Source organism: Aulonocara sp. 'chitande type north' Nkhata Bay, linkage group LG22 (genome assembly GCF_057382095.1).
Source record: "Aulonocara sp. 'chitande type north' Nkhata Bay isolate Kocher_YH1m ecotype deep benthic linkage group LG22, A_spYH_male_GT1.1, whole genome shotgun sequence".
NCBI lineage: Eukaryota > Metazoa > Chordata > Actinopteri > Cichliformes > Cichlidae > Aulonocara > Aulonocara sp. 'chitande type north' Nkhata Bay.
Window position 1 is genome coordinate 17,468,572 of NC_141364.1, and position 22,225 is coordinate 17,490,796.

At 41.4% G+C, this 22,225-nt stretch overlaps 1 protein-coding gene across 2 annotated transcripts; it reads left to right on the forward strand.

Annotated features, from left to right (window-relative positions):
* Positions 1 to 696: 696 nt before the first annotated feature.
* grhl2b (grainyhead-like transcription factor 2b) lies at positions 697 to 21,379 on the forward strand. 2 transcript variants are annotated; one of them, XM_086280525.1, is made up of 16 exons: positions 697 to 1,055; positions 2,738 to 2,909; positions 3,447 to 3,514; positions 4,855 to 5,227; positions 5,835 to 5,893; positions 6,032 to 6,188; positions 6,967 to 7,078; positions 10,997 to 11,091; positions 14,734 to 14,892; positions 15,742 to 15,799; positions 15,976 to 16,115; positions 18,988 to 19,025; positions 19,164 to 19,255; positions 20,018 to 20,103; positions 20,233 to 20,297; positions 20,387 to 21,379. In XM_086280525.1, the coding sequence occupies exons 1-16, from the start codon at positions 1,036 to 1,038 to the stop codon at positions 20,499 to 20,501; spliced, it is 1,809 nt and encodes a 602-aa protein (XP_086136651.1). In that variant the 5' UTR covers positions 697 to 1,035; the 3' UTR covers positions 20,502 to 21,379. The 2 variants fall into 2 exon arrangements, with proteins under 2 accessions (XP_086136651.1, XP_086136652.1); XM_086280526.1 differs by lacking the exon at positions 697 to 1,055 and adding an exon at positions 1,114 to 1,343.
* Positions 21,380 to 22,225: the final 846 nt, after the last annotated feature.

A 22,225-nucleotide genomic window follows, 5' to 3' on the forward strand; every position in this document is an offset into this window, starting at 1 on the left:
TCAACCGTCTTCATTAAAAAAAGAAAAATGAAGTTTTATATTCAGCAATTATAGATTGTTTGCACCGCACCTGACCACTTCCACAGTCATTGTATGACACACACACACACAGAGACACACACACACTGTTTGCTCTGGCAGGGTATTCCTAAACACTGGGATCTCCTTATACAATAGCTTCATTAAGGGGACAATGGCATTGTGTCAGCTAATGACAGGGCTCCTCCCTGCCTTCGCTCTGCTCTGAGATTACCTGGAACACACACACACACACACACACACACACACACACACACACACACACACACACACACACACACACACACACGAGTCACTATTGAAATCTGAGGGGTCAGAAGTAAAATCAGCCGATGGGGGAATGAAAGACAGCCTGAGGCAGTGAGTGGCCAGTTCGAGGCTGTGCAGTCACGCCTCGAGTCCTCCTGTTTCAAACATAATCAATCATAACAGAATCAAATCATATCTGAAGCCGTAAAAATCCGTAAATCTAATCTGTTTCCTGTGTGTCTTCGTTTTCTGTCTTTGCTTCGCTCGCAGGTAAGGTGGGCCTCTACCTGCCCCCAGCAGCCAATCGGATCTCCTCTCCCCTCGACAGCAGCCAATCAGCGGGCAGACTCGCCCTCAGCCTCAATTGTTCCACTGTGAAAGAATTCAGAGCCACAAAGTTGACCGGCTGCCATTAAAAGAGAGTCATGGCAAATATCGCAATGCGCTAAGTATGACACGCTGATGTTTGTCACCGTAATCTACGTTTAAGGTGAGCGAGAGAGACGCAGAGGGATTGGCTGCTGCCTTACCTGCCCAGGTGGAAGGAGCGGAGGAGAGGCAAGCCAAACACAAACACAGGGAGAGAGAGAGAGGAGAGAGAGGGAGAGAGGGGCAGGGAGAAAAGAAGCGGGGCGAGAAAAAGTCGACTTACCTGTAGCCCAACTTCTGGCAACTCACTCTCACTCTATTACCTGCTCCGACTTGAAAGTCCAGTTTCACAAGGAAGAATCGTAGAGGAAGCTAAATATGTCACAGGAGACAGACAAGTAAGTGATCGAGCCAGAGGAGAGGATCTTTGCTGATTTCTACATGCGGGGGGGAGAAAGTTGTTCAAGTGTTTTCTTTTGAGTCTGTTATTAAAACGAAGCTGCTTTAAACCCGGGATTACCTTTGTTTAGGACACACACACTTTAAAAAATAATAATAATAAGGGGGGTGTAAAATGGGGCTCGCGTACCGGTTTCGCTCCGTTTGGACTGTTTATGACAGATATGAAGCTGTTCTAGGGCCTGGAGGAGAAGCTGACAAGCTTGGCGCCGTGGATTTCATTAGAGGTGAATTCGCCATTTTTGACTGATGGGAAAACCTTCAGGGTGCAAGGACTGTTATTTTTAAACACTTTAACTAAAAAAATATACTTTTTTGTGCTGCTTTTGGATATCATTGCATCGTTTCATTCCCTCCTCCTATTTAAGGCCTAGAGAGCGTGTTGGATCTGCTTGTGAATGGGAACAGTTTGTAAAGCCTGCTGGTCTCTTCTGTTGTTTTCTAACGGGATATACAAACTCCTTTATTTATTAACAGTTATTTTAAAGAAATCAACCTTTGGACTGCAGCGCTAAAATTTTAATAGAGTCAGAAGGATTTTGCTCTTGAAAATTAAAAATTAAAATTGTTATTTTTTCCTTAACAATCATAATAATATTAATAATACAGACCAGATGTTACAGGTGTCCTGCTTTCTCCAAATTCTGTGTAATTTAAATTGTAATTGTGTCTAATATTGTTATAACAGGGATTAACTGCATTAAAAATAATCTTATGCCTTATTTCATTTAGTTAGATCATTCCCAACACGATAATCAATTATTATTTCATCCATTATCATCACTATTAGAAGTATATGTTGCAACAAATATGGTTGTCAAAGTGTGGCTGCATAGTTGATTTTCCAGTTTTTCTGCAGAGCTGCTGTCTCCCGCATAAGTGGAAGCAGCAGGTGTCTGCCTCTATTTTGACACACAGCGTTAACATTTACTCAAACCCAGCAGATTAAAGCTCCAAAACTCCTAAACATCGCTCAGACGTCTGCTTTCCGGCGACCCTCTTTCACAATACAAGCTCGATCCAAAGGCAGGAGCATTATTTATTTGCAGCCGGGTAAAGAAAGCATGCCATCGTGCCTTTTTGTGTGACTCAGTATAAGGAAGACACAGCGGAGCTTCTCTTTTGCCCTTTATTTTCTGTATAAAGCTTTTGCATCACTGGTCGCAGTGCACAAATAGAGAAAGCGGATCTTTCATACACTTACACAGAGATCTATGAAAGAAAAAAATTCTCATTAATATTTCCTGTGTAAATGTCTAGAAGTGTGTTGAAGCCACAAACATGAAAGCCAAATGAAAAATGGCCACTGTCAGACATGACAGGAGCATTTCGTTGTGCAAGTTGCCACATTCGGAGCCTTTCCTGTGATTGGCTGAGCTCAGAGAGATGTTGTGGCAACACTGTGTGTATTTAACTGGTCTCTGATCTGATCTTAAGTGAGCCTAAAGAGCAAAGAGGAAAACACACAGAGAAAAACAGACAGGCGTGAACGCTGCTCTAGCTAATTAGTTCATCCATCACAGTTCAGCCTGGAAAATAACAGTTGTCATGTTTTTTTGATCGCCTACCAAAAAAAACTGTACATGTGTAAAACAGTGTTTAAATCCCTGTGCTTCTCAAGCAAACGTCTGGTAGTGGTGGTCCCCAACGAGAGGAGGGCGTACACCAGCGAGGATGAGGCGTGGCGGTCGTACCTGGAGAACCCGCTGACAGCCGCCACCAAGGCGATGATGAGCATCAATGGAGACGAGGACAGTGCCAACGCCCTGGGTCTGCTCTACGACTACTACAAGGTGCCCAAAACCCTCATAAAGAGCACCTGTTGTCCTTCGCCTTTGATTCTTTCATGCATCTGTACCATTAATGAAACATTCAACATAGCAAAAGTGATAATGAACTCGGTGTGTGTGCAAGTAAGCCCTGTCTAAAAGCTCTGAACACAGTTTTTCTACTGATTGACGTTTATGATGTCACTGAGATCAGATATCCCCAATATGGTCATCTCAGGCACTCACCTGCTGATCAGAGCTTTTTGTTTGTGAGGGGCAGCCAATCAGAGGAAAGCTGGCTGAAAGGAGATGAAATAATAATTAAAATGTAGCAGCATATTAATTAACATATTTTGGACATTTCCTTTCTATTTAGATTTGTCAAATAAGTTAAATCAGACCACAATGACAATTGTTTTAACTGAATCGACTGAAACATTACACAGCACAGAGGTCTGACGTAAACAGGTGACATGTTGCATGTGGGACACTAAACTGGGAGCTACAGCTCCCTTATAGGCTTGACCGAGAGTGACTTGACGGTCCTCCTTTTCTCTGTAGGTGCCCAAAGAAAAGAGACTTCTGCAACTTTCCAAAGCCACTGAAATTACAGAGGAACAGGAGAAGAGGTCAGTGAACACTCGCCTCGTTCGAAACACCACGAAAATACGCCCAACATGGTGGTCGACGTTTCCAGCAGCAGGTGGAAACAAACAAGGGCGCTCAGTGCAATGAAAGTAGACAGTTAAAAAGATGTTCTATGAAAACTGTTTAATACAAAAAGCCATTTCTTCAAAAATTGCTTTCAGTTACAATAGTAGCGAGTCATCTAATCTAAGGTCGCAGTGATATGAGACAAACACCAGGAGCATGAACGTGTGAAAATATCACAGATCAGTGAGTCTTGTTTCACTCCAAGCACTGATACTGAAAGAAAGAAGCCCAGACTGGACTGAAGCCAATGAAAGGCTCCCGCTCCCTGAGGAAAAAAGAAGAATACAAAAGATTTGATGATATAATACGCTCCGGCTCTGGGAGCAAACTGCTGTTATCTACTTACTGATCTGTAAAAAGGGAAACATCGCCTCATTTCCATTTAGACAACATGCTGCGTGAGTGTTTAGAGAAACTGTGCCTGGGAGCATCATTACATTTATTTTATTATTATTTTTCAGCTCTTCAACGCTGACTTGCAAATTAGTGCTAACCTTTAAATGAAAGCAGCTTCTCATTGGAGTTTTCTTCTTCTACATAAACCTGCATGTGTTGTATTTTAGTGGCGAACGCATTTTTACATCTTAAAATATGAAAAGGGGACTTTTTTAAAGACCTGCATTGACCCTCTGTAACCATGTTTATTAGAGTTAAGCCAAAAAACGACCCCCTGAAGTTAAAAAACAGCAAAGAAGCACAAAATACAGTCGCAATGTGATTTTTCTGGGAATCGGCTAAGTCACTGCTGTATTCATATAAATTACAAAAACCTGCATTAAACATCATCAGATTATAATCAGTGGTCTTGAGATCGCAGTTCATCAAATGCTTAGCCTTTTATGCCCTCCATGCAGGCTTTTTACCTGCATGCAACCAAAACCTGATTGTTCATAAACCAAAAAGCTTCCTGAAGTGCCAAAGCTTTTGCCTCCTGCAGACAGATTTTGCATATTCATATACAGATATCTATTTATAGTGAATGCATGTTTTACCTGTTTTATTCCATTTGTTGCTTTAGCGTACATCAAACCCACACAAAAGACACCACAGGGAACCTTTCTTTTACTAAAACGAACATCAGTTTTAGGGCTACTTATGATTATTTTTTTTATTTTATTTTTTTTTGTTGAGGCCGTAAAGAGAGCAGCAGACATTTACCTCAAGATGTAGCTCACCCAATAATTTTACTATCTAATAGTTTGTGCGTTTCACAAGGAAACACATGTAATCCTATTAATTTCATGTTTTTATTCAGGCCGATGTTGCAGAACAACCCCAGCAGCCAAAGCGAGGTGGAGATGGTGGACAACCGCGTTCAGGTCCTCAAGTCCGTCCCCGTCAACCTGTCCTTGAACACCGAGCACCAGGAGACCAAGCGGGAGCAGTTCAGCGGCTCGACGGGGTCGGGGGACGGAGGTTCTCCGGCTGTTGCCGTGGTGAAGGCCGAGGTATATGCGCCCGTCTTCATGCCAGGAGGGGGGGCTCACTACAGGGTGGAAGGAGAAGACTCGGCGCGGGTGATCTACGAACAGAGTCCGTATGAGGTGACCACGGTCAGTCACAACTCGTACGCCAAAGACGACGAGCAGAGCCCGCCTGACAGTCCGTACGAAGAGGAACGAGACGCGGTGAGAATGGAAAGAGTGTGACATGAACAGACACTGATGAAGATAAACATAGAATCGGCTTCTTTTTAAGGGAACACTGAACAAAAAAGCACACTGTTGGTGCTAAACTTGTTGGGCATTGTAGTTTATGTGCTGTTGATGCCAGTAAATCTACAAGATAATCAGCGAATATAGCAACTGTCCAAAGCTGCTCAGTAGACCACAATGCATTGCAATGACAGGATCAGGTCTGCTTCTTTTCTTCTTTTTGCTGTGTTGTTATTATAATCCTATAAACCACCGCTGCATGAATGATGAGGTGCTAGAAGGCATGCCGGGAAGAGAAATAAAGCAGGCACTAAAACAGGAAATGTAACACAAGAGGACTGCTGATGATTTGAACTGTATATGCTGGACAGAGACTGATAAATGTACAAATATGAATCACTCAGAGGTTAAAGGCTCACTACATTCGTCCATCCGATGTGCTCCCTGTAGCTCGGAGGTCTCCAGCTGACCAGGACCTTCACGTCTTTCCACCTGCAGCATTGTTTGAGCAGTTCCTCTAAAATGTGCCTTTATATTGAATAATTTCCTCTTTTTCTGTGTTTTTGTGCCTTTTCAACAGAAGTACCACTCGCCTTCCTCTCTAGCCACAGGTGACTTCTTATTTCATCAGGAGGGAATGTAAGTGACTCAAGCCCACCTGCTATCACAGTGGCTGTGGCGTAAATGTTCACATGCAGACCATTTTGTAACCAGAAGAGCCTTTCGGTGCGATTGTCATTTCCAGTCACGGGGCTCTCGGTGTGTTTGTGTGTACAGCGACAGCTTCCAGTACACGCTGGACGCCACGCGCTCGCTGCGTCAGAAGCAGGGCGAAGGGCCGATGACCTACCTGAACAAAGGCCAGTTCTACGCTGTGACGCTCAACGAGCTCAGCGCCAACAAGCGCCTCCGACACCCCATCAGTAAAGTCCGGGTGAGCATGTCCACATCCGTCTTTAATCTCTCTTTCGGCATTATGACCTGTAGCAAGTAAAATTGCTAAAATTGCTAAAATATAAACTCAGATGTTATGAATCGGATACTGCCCAGAAGAATATGTGGAGATCAAAAACAGAGCTAAAACAAAGGTAAGAAATTAAGGAGAATCTGTTGTTCTTTTCCTTATTTTATGTGATTGGCTGCTGATCGTATTACACATTTCCAAACTCCCAAATGAGGTCACCATATGCAGGAGTAATCCCCTTGAGCTAAAAGGCTTCAAGCTCCTCCAAATGTTCACTTTTAAAGCGGATTTTCTGTTATTTTCTCTTTGTGGTGTCAATAAGAGTATTATCGCTAATGTAGTCATCTCAAGGCCCGGCTCTGGCTGCAGATGGAAAGTGCAGATAAACTCTCAGATTAAGATAGAGTCCAGTATGAAGCTGTGAAGTAGCAAAATATGTGCCTTTAACTTCATAAAATGTGATTTTTTTTTCATAGCTTGGCCATTATGATGTGAGCAGTTTGGCTAGGATAAGCAGGAAACAGTTAACCCTAATCACTCAGACAGAGTTTATTAAAACTTGGGTAAATTTTGAGGTGATCATCCCCTTTTTGTTGTTATATTGATGCAACTCTCTGGAGATAATCTGAGTCCAAAGTTACAAATAAAAGCCAAGCTGTAATATAAAAATGAATGTCAGATAGGACTGGTGTTGTCTGACTCATAAGTCGTGTTAACGTTTTGTTTTCTGTCTCGTCTCCCTCCTCAGAGTGTGATCATGGTGGTGTTCAGTGAGGATAAGAACCGAGACGAGCAGCTTAAATACTGGAAGTACTGGCACTCCCGGCAGCACACGGCCAAACAGCGAGTCCTGGACATCGGTGAGACTTTCACTGCCTCCCTCCATCTTTTTGTCTTCATGTTCCTTCCCATGTTGAACAGATGAGTGAATGAAAACGCACAAAGCAAAGGACAAGATGACACATTTATGCTGGAATGTGCTTAACCAATAAACACAGCATTGCTAAACTGAGAGCAAACAAGCCTCCACCCAGATGTCTGTCTGTGGCCGTACAGCTGCCCACCATCAGACAAAAGGCTGGGCCGTCGCACACGCACACACACCTGAGTCTCCTAATGTCTACGTATGGCTGAGACCCACCACTTAAATCCTCTAATCTCTTTCACATTACCTGGGAGACTGAGCAGAAATAATTGTGAAAAGAGAGAAAAACAATAATCCAAAGCAGGGTTCAACTTGAAGTTGTGAAACTCCATCTCACAGCGTTTCCCACGGGTAAACGCGTTCTCATCTGAAGACTCGTAATCGTCACACTTTTGACCTTTTGTCTGCCGTCGATTTTCAGTTGATGCATTTGAATTTGAACCGTCTTTTTCTACGCCTTGTTGAATGAGTGTGTGTGAGAAGCGAGTAGGCGGTTTGCCTTTTGACAAGCTAGGGCCTGCTCGGAGAGCGGAGATGTAGAGGTATGTGGGAGAATTCGATGGGAGAAGCACACACAGACATAGGCAGCTTGTCAGGACAGGGAGAGGAATGCTAGCCACACTGTTACCTTAGCTGGTCGTGGTCTGTTGGAAGTAATTCTTCCCCAGTTTAGATCTTCATCTTAATTCTTATATTTATACAACCCGAGACAAGTCCCAATCAGCCTACAATTCACACACATCTTTACATCTGCCGGGAGAGACGATCCAGAGGATGCCAAACCCGTTAACATTTTGGACTTCTTTCATTTTTAGTCAAGAAAATATTGGTCAGTTTGCTCTCGGATGGGTAGATCCACTGGAAGAACTGAACATTTTCAAAGACAGTTGTGTCAGGACCACTTTAGTGAAAGTAGGCTCTAATCAGAGACAAAAGATATATGATTAATGCTGCTGTTGTAGTCATAGAGAATTCAGGCCAATATTTAGCTTGAATATATTAAGTCACATTTAAATAATATGTTATGAGCTTTAACTTGTTGCGTTTTTAATGTTTGTTCTTGATTTTTTTAAGCTGATTTTGTAAATGTTGTGCTCCATTTTTTCTCCCTGGTTTTGTGAGTCTGTTCTGTTTGTCTGTCTGTTGGTCTGTGTGGTTGGGCCGGCCCGGCATGCGTGGATTAAGTTAGGCAAGTAAGCACGATGTGGAGCAACAGTTTTCTGACAGTTGTTTAAGGTATATTAGTAAGATAAACATATAATCAAGAGTTCAACTGGAGGCTTGTTTTGTAGTTGTAGTTATGTGTGGAATAAATAACCTTTTCCCCTTTTTTCCTTTACATCCACCTTGCTTTTTATTACGTAATGACGTGCACGCTTCCTCCTGAAAAGCTTGGGTTAAAAACTTTACTTTACAAAGAAGATTTGAAGGTTGCAGCTATAGTAGAATTCAATTTGAAGTGGTAAATCCCAACTTCCAAATCAGAATTTTCAAGTGGAACACCCATCAAGTCAAATTTCCAACTCAGGAAGTTGGAGAAACCCCAGCAACTCCAACTTCACAATCCAAATGCATGTTGACATTAGTAAAACTGTAAAACAGCAACCACTGCTATGTATTTGTGGCTTGCTTATTTAGTGTGTCACAAATACACATGGAGCTCAAGAGCAAAATAAAGTCTGGACCCATAAAGGTCAGGAGTGACATCTGATTTCCGAGATAAAAGTATGCACAGCAACTTGGTTATAGCATGAGGACAAGGAGCTAGGATGGAGGATGGGTTGCAAAGCAGCTTGCAGAGGCAGCAACTGAGTTGAGCACTCAAAGCACTTTCTAGGATTCACATGGGCCAACTCAGGATTCAGTATCTTGGCATTAAATGTTTTCCTAAAGCCCTGTGGAAGATCCATTATTGACTTTTAGTCGTGTTTGTTTGGTTTACTGTGTATTCAGGACAGACAGAAAGTATAGTAGTCTTGATGATAAACAGAGCCTCCTGTTTCCTGACTGTGACCACGGATTTGAAAGTGATATGAGGCATCTAATAACAACATTTCTCAAAATGCTGAACTGTACTTTTAAAGGGATCTAGAGCCACTGTGCTGTTGCTGTGACAGGGCACCCAGGCAATCCTAGAAGATAAAACCTCAGTTTGCAAAAGGGCTCAGTGTTCAGATCCTGGATAGGAGCCCACTTTTTCTAGACGGGTTCCCAGACTACGATAAGTGCAGAAATGATCACACAGCGGACGACAATAAAATAAGAGATTGTTATAACTAAATGAAACGAGAGATGAGTCGCAAAACTTAAATAAAAAAGAGGTTAACTAAAGGGAAAGCATGCTAATTTAGGTGTTAATGAGCCAACATAAGAGTTTCTGTCATCCAGGACTGCTTTGCCCAGGTGCACCAAATGTAGCTGTCTGCTTTCCTGGTCCCTTCATAGACACATAGGAAAACACAGTTAAGAGAAAGAGTAAGATTATATGGCACATTTTATTATCAAATTACATAAATAGTCTTCAAATAACTGCAAAGCAAGAACTTGAATTCATCTCAGCATTAACATGATTACTTGGAAATTAAAGGTATTTTACTGCTGTTTTCATGTAATCGCATGTGTGCGTCTGTTTGGAGGAAGTGTGGTAGCTTTTTCAGCCTGCAATTCTTTGACACCCTGTTTGGCATTTGCTAGTGTAATGAGTTTCTGTTTATAGGTGTGCATATATGATACAAAGATCGTTATCATGTATCAACAGAGAGATATTATCTGCACACGGACACGCTCATCTTTCAAAAAGTATACATTCGTTAAAGATCATGCTGACAAACCAGGCCAGCGATCGAGGACGGGCCGTCGTCCCCGCAGCTTCAGCTAGCTCAGACTGCGCGGCGGTAACTCGAAGATATTCGGTGATCTGAGGTGAATAGCGAGTCGTGGGGGTTAGTGGGGATGAGGCGGGATCCGTCGTGCCCCTGGGCAGCGTCACAGAATGGATCATTTGAATGAGCCTACTTAAAGTGGGCTGTTAGCAGACAGGCATGTTGTTGCTGCTCGCCTTGCAGCTTTGTGCACCTGTTCAGAAAGCAGGAAGTATTGCTGTAACGGTGGTTAGGTTGAGGGAGGAGATGAGCAGTCACTGACAGAGGGGGCGGGGGGCATTGAACTGATCACAATTGGATCTCATCCTCCCACACGAAGATTTTTATTCCAAGGCTATTTCTTGGAGATGATGGATGGATGATGGATTCTATACTTTACTTAGTGGCAAAAAATTGTGTGGCAGGCAATGCTTTCTTCATTATCTGCATATTTGTGGCGTTCCTTCCAAATAACGATATAAACCTTTGGAAATGGGCCACATGAGCACAAATCTCTCCGCAGTTTTACAGTCTAAATCCTCAAAATGAAGGGACGCGTGAAATCTCTTTGCTAAAATAGACAGATGTAAATTCATTCTTACAGTAATGATAGTCATGATTCACTCTTTACATTGAAATAAAATCCCGGGCCACATGTGAGTCATTATGCCAGCATACCACAGCCCTGCAAGTCCATCCTGTTTGTAAGTCTGAGGTCAACAATATGAATCTGATGCACTCATCTGACTGGCTTTTAATGTGGTCCTCTGCGGCCAATAGTCTTCTGTGTTTCCTCCTGCTGCCTTTGAAGCCCGAGTCTCTGTTTGCTCTTGCCGATAAGGCTTTATCTCACAAAAGTGAAGCGTGTCATTTCATTGCTTATCTTAAATAACAATAGCTACCTGCTTTTATTGACCGGTTTGAGGGGCGGTATGACTGTTTGCTGAAGAACTCATACTTGAAATGAACCGTGTCCCCGTGTGTCCCCACAGCTGATTACAAGGAGAGCTTCAACACGATCAGCAACATTGAAGAAATCGCCTACAACGCCGTCTCCTTCACCTGGGATGTGAACGAAGAGGCCAAGGTACAAATTTATTACGGCTGGGTGTGTGTGTGTGTGTGTGTGTGTGTGTGTGTGTGTGTGTGTGTGTGTGTGTGCGTGTGCATGTGTGTGTGCGTGTGTGTGTAGGAAATAAATGTCATTGTAATTTTCCCAGAAACTCCATAGTATTTACTCTTGCTGGAGGCGTGTTGGAAATAAGAAAAAGCAGTGGGACAGGTTTTTTGAGCTGATTCAGTTGTTGGCAAACAAAAGCACTTTCGAATGTGATGCAAGCACCTGCCTGACCCGTAGGCATCACTAACGCTCTTGCGCTCATTTTGAAATCAACAATTGATTCCTAAAACGTTGGCAAATGGTTTCTGCCGCTGTGATCGGAGTGGTTTTGACTGCGTGTCATAAAACTGCCGGGCAGTGTTGCGTAGCTTTGCTCTGTTTGTCCTCCTTTGTGGCCACTCCTTAAACGGAGCCCCGCCGGTGTTTGAACTCCAGAGTGCCCCCAAGGGCCAACACACACACTAGTCTCCGTCCCCACCCTCTGTTGTTTGTTTTGCCCTCATTTCTGTGTGAGCACCAGCGACTGTGTGAATCACTCCGTGTTGTGTGCCTCTTTCATTGTAATAGCAGCCTGGGGACAAAGACAGTGCTGGAGAAAATGCAAGCTCACTTCTCTAGATAAATATTTGCTCTGTCTGTTCATCTTTTTCTGTCTTTCTTTCCTTCTGTCACTCTTTTTGCCTCTCTGAATCTGTACAACTATTGAGCCTGAACGTATGCATGTTGAACCACGGAAACAGGTGTACTGCCCTGCTAGTTTAGTCTATTTGCTCTTCTCTGTCAGAACTAAAAGAAAACCAGGAGGACTTTAAAGAGACAGAGTCTTTTTCACTTCCATGATATGTTTTTACACGCCTGATATGCCTGATAGCAAGTTGAAAAACACTGCTTGTCAAATGAATAAGATGTAAGGCAATAAAGAAGAACACAACACCCAGAGGCTGAGCCTCAATTAAACACAATAGAACTATTTTCAGAGTAAAGCGCAAATGATATGGTGTGCACACCTGAAACAGAGGTTCCTGCTTTAAGTGCTTTTTATTTGAAGAAAAACTTATGTCAGGGGCCGCTTTAGTCAAAGGAAGATTACAACTGTTATACTGTTCTATTGTGTGAAGCCTAAAGAGATCAAAACAGCTGCAAAACCCAGAACAACAGTTGCGACATCAGACACAGCAGAAAAAAGAGGGGCTTAGGTGATGGTGGGTTGCAAAGTGGCTTGCAGATGCAACGTTTAAATACTGTGCCCATGTCAGCATGTCCTTTGACATTGTTGATTTGACTCATCAGCAGTGGAAAATATCGAATATTAAGAGTTATTGGCCTTCTTTTTTTGAGCTGCATTCAGAAGTCACAGTTCTGTCACCAAGAAATCACAGTTTTTGTCCCAGTTTTGGGAGATTAATTTTTATTTGTTTCCATTCAGTTTAACCTTTGCTTTTAGTGACAGGTTAGGTGCAGATACCAAAAACTCCTTAGTTAGGTTTAAGAAGAGGTTGTGGTTTGGGTTACAATATGGTTGTTTACACCATTATCCCTGCAGACTGAAAAGTGATGCCTGCCCAGTGACAGCCAGGGACGTTTGCAAGCACCACCTTGTAATAAGTTGAGAGTAACATACCTGTTTCACTATTTTCTAATGCCCGTGGGTCACGGCACTGAAGCCTAAAAACACCTTGTGTCTATCAGAGAGACACAGCTTTGTTAAAACAGCAGGATTTGACCCGCCCGAGCATAAAAATGGACCAATGCTACATAATATTTAGACACAAGAGCCCATCTGTCTAGAGAGAAAAGTTATTATTGTACGGGAAGACAAACAAACTACTCTGAGAGAAATGGGAGATTTTTTTGTTAGCCCTTTGCACAAGTACTTGATTATTTTTATTATATTTATTTATTATTTTAAACTTTTAATGGAGTTTATTGCTTCATAAATAGAAACCAGAGAGAGTGCACAGCATAAGTTCCCATGTAATATTTTATTTTCATTTTATGAGGCCGAGTAATCTTCCTACATGTCACTAAAGTACATCTCAAGGATTTAAGCTGGTAGTCTTCCAACAGGGTGCTGTTGAGAAACAGTTACTCGATCTTTATCAATTTTTTTCTTTTCTTTTTAGCGGCTCACCTTGCTCTGCCATGTATTTATAAACGGGTGGTGCAGTTAACGGTTGTAGCTTTGGTGTTTAAATAGAAAAATCAGAGAAAATAAAAGTGAGAGAAGTACTGCAGAGCAGAGAATAATAAAAGAATGGCGCTTTAGCATTGACCCTGCCTCTTCTCCACAGGCTTTCCTCTTGGCTGCTGTAGATAATGGAGTTTTTATGGTTCAAGTTAATGACCAACCTCCTTGGCTTTTGTTGTACTGCACATTTATAACACAGACCAAAGATTGATGGCGATGTGTGCCGAGGCTTGACGAACAAGAAAAGCAGAAACATAACAGATTTTTTTTTTCTAACTGATGGGAACACCACCACATGAAAAAGAAAACAGTTTCTCACTGATCTGTTATCGCTGTACTTTTGATTTTTATCTGCTGAGAAGAAAACACATCGCAGGGGAAAGGAATTTTGTTTGTTAGACACTTAACAGCCAAGTGTCTGTCAAAAAAAGGGAGGGAAAGGCTCCCACTGGCTAACTAAAGGTGTTTCAGAGCTGACAAAACTATGTATGCCGAACATTTGAGTTTTAAAATGAAAACATGCTGGCTCGCTTTGGGATTTAAATATGGACAGACTCTAACAAGGTGCTGGAAACATTCCTCAGACATTTAGATTCATATTGAAATGATAGCATCACACAGTTGCTGCACGTTCTGTGATGTGAATCTCTCATTTCACAACATCCCAAAGGTGCTCTGTGGGATTGAGATGTGATGGCTGTGGAGGCCATCAGAGTACATCTGAACTCATTGGGGTGATTTGAGATTTTGCGTGTTATACTTCTGGAAGCAGCAATTAGAAGATGGGTACATTGTGTTTAAATGATACTCAATTGGTACTAAGGGGCCCAAAGTGTGCCAAGAAAATTTCCCCACACCATTACACCTACAAGCAGCCTAAATCATTGATGCAAGACAAGATGGATCCAAGGTTTCATGTTGTTTATGTCAAATTCTGACTCCACCATCTAAAAGTTGCAGCAGAAGTTGAGACTCATCAGACCGGGCGACATTCTTCCAATCTTCCAGAGTACAATTTTGGTCAGCCTAAATTTTCTGTTCTGAGCTGACAGAAGTGTCACCCAGTGTGGTCTTCTGCTGCTGTAGCCCATTCAGAGATGCTCTTCTGCATACCTTGGTTGTAAAGATAGTTATTCGAGCTCGTGATGCCATCCTGTGAAGCCTAGAGATGATTGTGTGGGAAAATCCCAGTAAATCCGTTTCTGAAATACTGTCTGACAGCTGTCTGATGCTGGTTGTCTTGACCATGTCTGCATGCATAAATGAACTGAGTTGCTGCAATGTGATTGGCCGATTGGATATCTGCGTTAAAGAGCAGCGTATCTAAAAAAGTGAGGACTGAGTGTACTTTTATTCCTAAATTGCAGAGTTAAAGTATTTTAACATTTCCACCTCTCCTTCCTTGTTCTGTGTCCCTGAAGATCTTCATCACAGTGAACTGCCTGAGCACAGACTTCTCGTCTCAGAAGGGGGTGAAGGGTCTTCCTCTGATGATCCAGATTGACACTTATAGCTACAACAACCGCAGCAACAGGCCGCTGCACAGGGCCTACTCACAGATCAAGGTCTTCTGTGACAAGGTGATAGATCACTTCTTCTGTATTTCTTTATATGTGGAGTCCTTTAGCCAGAACCAAATGCGCCTTATTTGTTTAGTAAGTTTGATTATTCTTATTTTCTTGACTCATTCATTTCTCAGGAGAGATTTTAAAGGGACAGCCCACTCCAATCGCACATGTGCATGTTTACCCTCTGGCCTATAATGCCGTTTTTGTCCATCTAGATTGTTTTGGTGTGAGTTGCCCAGTTATGGAGATATCAGGTGTCTGCCTTTTCTTGAATACAATGGATATAAAAATGCACTTGCCTTGTGTTACTCAGGGTGACAATAAATACCCTCAAAAACTCTTTTCATGAACTGTGACCTGTTTCCTTAAAAAAACCCTCATTAATCTTTGTTGTGAGCTGTTTCTTTAATAATTAAAGGCGCCTAAAATGTGTGACTTAAAGAAGTTGTAGTTTAAAGGACTATAAATGAAGTTCGTGCCTTCATTTTCTGTACAGATTACATAACAGCTCAAACAGTGAACTAAATTCAGAAGCTTGAACAGAAATACGCTACTGTGAGTTTAACTGCTGTCTGGTTTTGTCTCAGTTCATGTGGCATTGACGTGAAGTCATTAAGCTGAAGTTACTTGTGTGTTCTGAGCTGCTGGGAGTTACCAGTAAGAGGCGCACTCACTGTAAAATATTCAGACAGGTAGCTGCAGTGAGGCAGTTATATCATGACATCAGTCCTCCCTCTAGTGGTCAGTTTATGCATCCTCTGCACAAAATGAAGCTTACACACACACACACACACAGATGTGTTTTTTTTCTGAGGCTTGTTCGTATACACAAACTGATGTCTCTTTTCTTTTTGTTTCCAGGGAGCTGAGAGGAAAATAAGGGATGAGGAGAGAAAACTGTTACGCAAGAAGTCGAAAGGTACGAGCCGAGTGAGAAATAATTTAGTTTTGAATGAAAATGAAAAAATAATCAGAGAAAATTATAGCTCCAGGGTTCAGTTTGAGGTTTGCAAATCACTGTGAATATATCTCCCCTTCATAAGTAATAATTGTTGCTATTCATATTCTGCTTTTTTCATTTGGACTTATCTCCAGGGAAAGACGGAGGCGTCGGGGTGATAAGTGCCACCAAGAAGTCCGACACCACCTATTTCAAGACCATGACCGACTTGGATGCCCAGCCCGTGCTCTTCATCCCCGATGTTCACTTTGGAAACCTGCAGAGAGCCGGACAGGTAGGTCACCTCGTCTTTTTCTTCTTCTTCTTTTTTTTTAAAAAAAAAAAGAAGAAAAAAAGCAAACTTTGTATTTTTGCAAAAATGTAACCCAAAATATCTGAATTTCACACATGTCCTTAGAGTAGATAAAGAGAGCCCCAACTCAGTAGGTGGCAACATGAAAGAGGAAACACAATGGGATAAACAAAGACCTATTAAGAAAACTGGATAAAAGGAACAAATAATGGCGTGCCTGCAGAGCCTACAGGCTGAGAGGAAGCTTACCTCGAGTCTGTCTTTGGCAGAATTAAACAAAAGAGATGAAAATATATGAAAATGTTCAGTCATTAATATTATCTGTGAGTGGTGAAAGTATGTGAACCTTGAGGATTAGCAGGTGAAATGAGAATTGGGTGTGAAGTGATACCATGTTTTTATATAGCGAGCAAGGATCAAGGTCTAATCTTTTTAATATTGTGGAGGAAGTGTATCGTGGCATGAGCAAACAAGACCTATGAAAAAGCGTTTTTGTTGCTTCTACGGCTGGAAAAGGTTACTGAAGCGTCTCTGAGGAGTTTTAACTCCATCAATATACAGTCAGACACAAATAAAGACTCGGTGGGTTCATAAAAATCACTCCAGATGTGTAAAAGCTGTAGCACAAGACTGAAAAACAAAGGTGTGCACAAGAAGGCTACAAGAGAACGCTACTGCTGTCCATCTGCTCTTGGCCAGAGGAGCCCAAAATAAAGTTTAAGGGTATAAATAAGAAGCATTATGTTTGGAGATATGAAAACACTGAATCCAAACACGCAAGAATTCAACATCCTTCCATATTTCAAATTCAAATTCAAATTCAAATTTTATTTGTCACGTACACAGTCATACACAGTACGATATGTAGTGAAATGCTTGGACAACTGCTCGTGACCTAAAGAAAACAAAAAAAGGAAAGGCTATGAATAAGATAGGAAATAAATATGAAAAATTAAAAAGGGTAAATTTAACTAGGAAGGAATAAAATATAAATTAAGGTTAAAAATGAAATAACTGTACAACACAAATTAGAATGAAGGGTAAATTTAACTGGGAAGAATAAGATAAAATATATAAATTAAAGTTGAAAATAAAATAACTGTACAACAAAATACACAATACACAATATAGAACTATATAAGAATGTATGAAGAAATCTAAATCTAAATAAATATATACACAATAACAGCAGCTGTACAAGTATTAACTGGAAATGAAGAATATAGTGACCAGTGTTGTGCAAAAACAATGTCCAGAAAGTCCAGTGTGTGTGTAAGAACTGTATGTGTGGGTCAGTACTGTGTGGTGGTGTGATTGAGAGACCGTATCGCCTGCGGGAAGAAGCTCCTCCTCAGTCTCTCTGTGTTGGTCTTCAGGGAGCGGAATCGCTTTCCTGACCTCAACAGAGAGAACAGTCCATTGTTGGGATGGCTTGGGATATTTTGGGATATTTTGCTGGATCTGTGCCCGGAAGGATGAAACAATGAATATAAGAAGCAAATTATAACTATAAATTATACAATCAAAGAAGAATAAAATTAACCTGCTTCCTGAAAGTCAGTATTCCAGACATCCTTTTCTCCAGCAACACTTCCCAGTATTTCCTGGGGGAACCTGGGGCATTCCCAGGGTTGACAAGATATACAGGGTGTATCAAAAAGAATAATCCGATTTCAAAGTGCTTTCATTCCTCAGCCATTTAACCAGTAACGATCAAAACACGTCCTCTTTGCTGGGGAAGCAGAACAGCAGCCGTGACTCCAGACATACTTGCACGAGACGAGTTTGACTATTGTTTGGACATATGCTGCATGTCTGGAATGGGACACATTACACATTTACATGTAAAACTTTACATTCGGCATGGATTTTAAAATTTACTGCAAGATACACCACCCTGTATAATAGTGTTACGGCCCCTTCCTCCAAGAAAACCTAGAAAGGGAGGCCCCCAAGGGGCATTCTAACCAAAATCTCAAAGCATATCGACAAACTGTTTTTGACCTGGAGGATCAACAGTTCTACTCCAGGCTCCTTCAAGAGCCTTACCCTATCCCCAAGGCTCAGCCCAGCCTCCCTGCACATGAAAATCATTTGGGGTGGCCGTAGCTCAGGAAGTAGAGCAGGTCATCTGTTAACTGGAAGGCTGGTGGTTTAGATCCCTGGTTGCTTCAATCTAATGCATCCATCGGAATATGAATCTGTGTGAATCCTAGATAGAAGAAGGGCTTGTGTGAATGAGCAGGTTTAGAAAAGCTATATAAGAACCAGATGGTTCACCAGTTGTTGCCTTTAGAATCTCATCCAAACCTGGTGCCTTGCTACTGGGCAGCTTCTTAACTTCCCCAGCAACCTCTGCCATTGTAAAAGTCTTCCTTCTTCACAGAGGACTTTTGGCAGGGTTTAGGAGTTCCTTGGTCAGAGGTTCTCCTCCCAAACTGAACACGGCTTGAGCTAAGCCCTGCTATCCAAGTCCTAAAAGTTCCTAATCCAGTAGAAATCTTGTGTAAGGACCTCAAATGTCCAGTTTATATTCAGAAATCCATCAACATTGTGGAGTTAAATATACTCTGAGCATTACACCTGATCAGTCACCTCGAACACGGGGTGAAGTCATCTTAGAAGGTTCACATACATACCCCAACAGAAATCTGTACTACTCGAGAAGTTTCTCCAAAAACAACCGAGCAAAACATTCTCGTCTCATTTGCTTAACTGTTTTTTAAGGAGCCATGTAAATCGTATATGTGCAGAAATATAGAAAATTCCAAAGACTTTTAGATTTATTTCTTCGTGTTTTTATATTTTCAATAAGATTAATTTCTGCCACTAATACCTAAAGCTTCCTTTTCAGGTGTTTACCTTCAACACAGAGGAGATTGAGAGAGAAGGGTGAGTACGCGTCAACACGAAACTCCTGTTTTCATACAAATATAAGTCATGCAAATGAAAGCAGTTTAAGTGCACATCACCGCAATGGAAAAAAGAAGACGTGCTTGCGCTTGACCTGACGCTGTTCTGTGTTTACAGGAGTGTGGTGGTGAAGAGGATGTTCAGGTCGTCAGATGAAGATCTGTGCCCGTCTCCTCACAAGCAGATCAAAGAGGAGGCGCACAAGAGAGGTACGAGCACGGCCGCCTTCTCCTACACCTGGACGTCATCTCTTCTGTCTTCTTTAAGTGACCTTCTAGAAATGACAAAGTCCAGGAAGGAGAGCAGGGAAATACGCAAGAGAGTTTGACATTTCTAATGATTAACGATGCAATTTATAACAAATCAGGCCCGAGAAAGGGAAACACCGTGCCCAGAACCTTTTCCATCCAGATATTTTCCATCATACGTAACACGAGCAGCACTATTTACGCTTAGTAACAATTCGATCATTTTGATTTAACTGATTATTTGGATAAGCAACATGAAACCGTTCTCAGAAGCATCTATGATTTGTCTCACCGGGTAATCTTCTGTATGTTAGCAGATAGAGGTACATTTAGCAGCTGTTCTGGAGCTTCACAGATGCTTACGTTTCCATTTCTTCCAAGCACTTCTTCTTCTTCTTCTGTGAGACTGAAAGTTCATTCCTTGCAAGGTTCACTGAGTCACACCACCTCCTTTTGCAGCCTCCCGGCTGTTATGAAACTGCATTTTTCAGATTTCCGATCGCTTATTTAGTCTGTAAAATGTCACAAAAACAAAATGTGTTTGTGTGGCCCCGAAGGACTGTTGACATCAGATGAAAAGTAGTAAAAGGATTTATAAATGGTTGCTGATTAGTTTGACAAACACAATACCTCTAAGTGCTTCCGTCTGTGCACTCCAATCATAGGCACATTATTATGTATATAAACTAAAAGGTGGCCTGCTCTCCTCCCTCCTGTCTGCAGTGCTGCTGTATGTCAGAAAGGAGACAGACGAGGTGTTCGACGCTCTGATGCTGAAGTCTCCCACGCTCAGAGGCCTGATGGATGCTGTGAGTGATGCCTCTCTGTTTGTACGTGGGAACTAATGTCAAAGGCACAGATTGTTTGCAGCCCGAGCGCCTGTTCATAAGCTGCTTTTTTATTTTTGCTTCTTTTCTGTTTTTTTTTCTCATCGGTAGATATCAGAGAAATATGGCGTGCCGACGGAGAGGATAGCCAAGGTGTACAAGAAAAGTAAGAAAGGGTGAGTGAGGCAAACAAAAGGAAGAGGAAACTAACTTGGAGCTTGAACTTTTTCCACACGAAATCAAACTTTTGCTGTTTTTGCGGCAGGATCCTGGTGAACATGGACGATAACATCATCGAGCACTACTCCAACGAAGACACCTTCATCCTCAGCATCGAGAGCTACGCAGACGCCTTCAAGATCATGCTGACGGAGATTTGACAGCTTGTTAACTGACTCAAGAGACTGTGGGGGAAAAAAATCAAAAGAGACACTGTGACTGGTTGATAAGCTGACTGGCATTACTGGAGACAGTCCACTGGAGCTGTACAGATGCTTTGAGGTCAACGTGGAAACACGTGATATCTCTCCCACACTGTTACACTATGAAGCAAATTGCATTTCCTGATTGTCTTGTTGAAAGGACGTTCCTATGAACTGGTTTGGGGTTAGATGATGGACCACAGATTCGTATTCTCCAGTTTCACAGCATGTTTGTTTTGTATAAAAGAATATGTATGCTTATCCTCATTCTGTACAGACTTTATGTTGCCAAATAACACATCAGGAGTAGACTTGTGAAATGCCTGATGTACTGTATTTAGCTGCAGCTTGATTTAGTTTACCCCAAGTAATTTAGTAGCTTTGCATGCTGGCCTTTTTTTGTTAGATGTTATTTATTAATGCTTTAATGAGATTTTAAATTTCGCAATTTATCCAAGAATTTCAAGTGCTACATTTTAGTGACTTTTAACTAGTACTCTTTAACAGTACTCGTTAAGTTTTAAAATGTCATATCCCTTCATTTCAGCCGTGTTGTAGTATTTACAGGTCAAAATAAATATGATTTCTAGTCCTAAATGAGAATAACATTTGAAGACTAAAAACAATCTCATTGGAGACACGCGATATGCTGTTGTTGTTGGAAACTCAAGTGTTTGGTTGTGTTGAAAAATTAATAAAGGTATGGCGATATCATTTTTTGGCAAAACTGTGATTAGGAGTCTGTGAGTTAAATGCTAGCATGCTCACTAGTACACAAGGAAAGACTGTTAGACTAAACATAGAAAAGTCTGGTTGCCAAACTAATAAATTACATATACAAGTGTGTTTTCTTTGTGCATTTTAAAGCAGCTCAACATTAAACACAATGAATAGAACTGGAGTCAAAGACAGCAGCTAGAGCTGTACTATGCTATGTATGTATGTATGTATGTGTATATACATATATATATATATATATATATATATATATATATATATATATATATATATATGTTAAAGCTTTTAAAATTTAGGTGAGTTGTCTACATTTGAACTATTATTATTTGTAATCTAGAGGATGTAATGTGGAATGTTAGTATGCTAACATTTTCCAGTTAGCGCGGTACACTAGCTAGCTAAAGCTAATAAGAGTTTATTTTATTAAAATAATATTTAAGCTTTCAGCTGCTAGTTTATTCACAAGGGATCACCAAAGCGACAGTTTCGCGCTTCATTCTTACATCAGATACTCTTTTTAATGTAATCCTAAAGGGATTTTATTTCTCCTCCCAGGATTGATCCAGGTATTTTCTTTTAACTTGTTCAGTGAATGTATAAACTATAATGTGGAGCCACTGATATTTTTTTTTTATAAAATATTTAGTTCAACTTTTGTTCTCAGAGAGGCTCCAAATGTTTGAGTTTCATTGCAGTTTCATAACAGCTAAGAAGCTGTCCAAGATGTTGCTGTGACTTGGTGAACAGTTTTCATGAATATGCTTTCAGTTTAACAGAAGTCCTTACAGTGAATGGGGTCTTGAACACAGTGTGCCCGGACCAGGCTGTTCTCGGTGAGTATTGTTAATTCCAACCGCCTGGGCAGCCGAATGTTGGCAAGGCAAGGTGGCTGTTAGGCCAGCAAGACTTTGCATCTCCATAAATATCAGAGCACATTTGCAAAT

What these genes read in the sequence shown, in the direction of transcription:
- grhl2b (XM_086280525.1), top strand. Translation starts at nt 1,036, where the DNA reads ATGTCACAGGAGACAGACAA. An exon ending in ACGAAGAGGAACGAGACGCG is followed by an intron (nt 5,228 to 5,834) that starts GTGAGAATGGAA and finishes CCTTTTCAACAG; the next exon opens with AAGTACCACTCGCCTTCCTC. An exon ending in TCAAGGTCTTCTGTGACAAG is followed by an intron (nt 14,893 to 15,741) that starts GTGATAGATCAC and finishes TTTTGTTTCCAG; the next exon opens with GGAGCTGAGAGGAAAATAAG.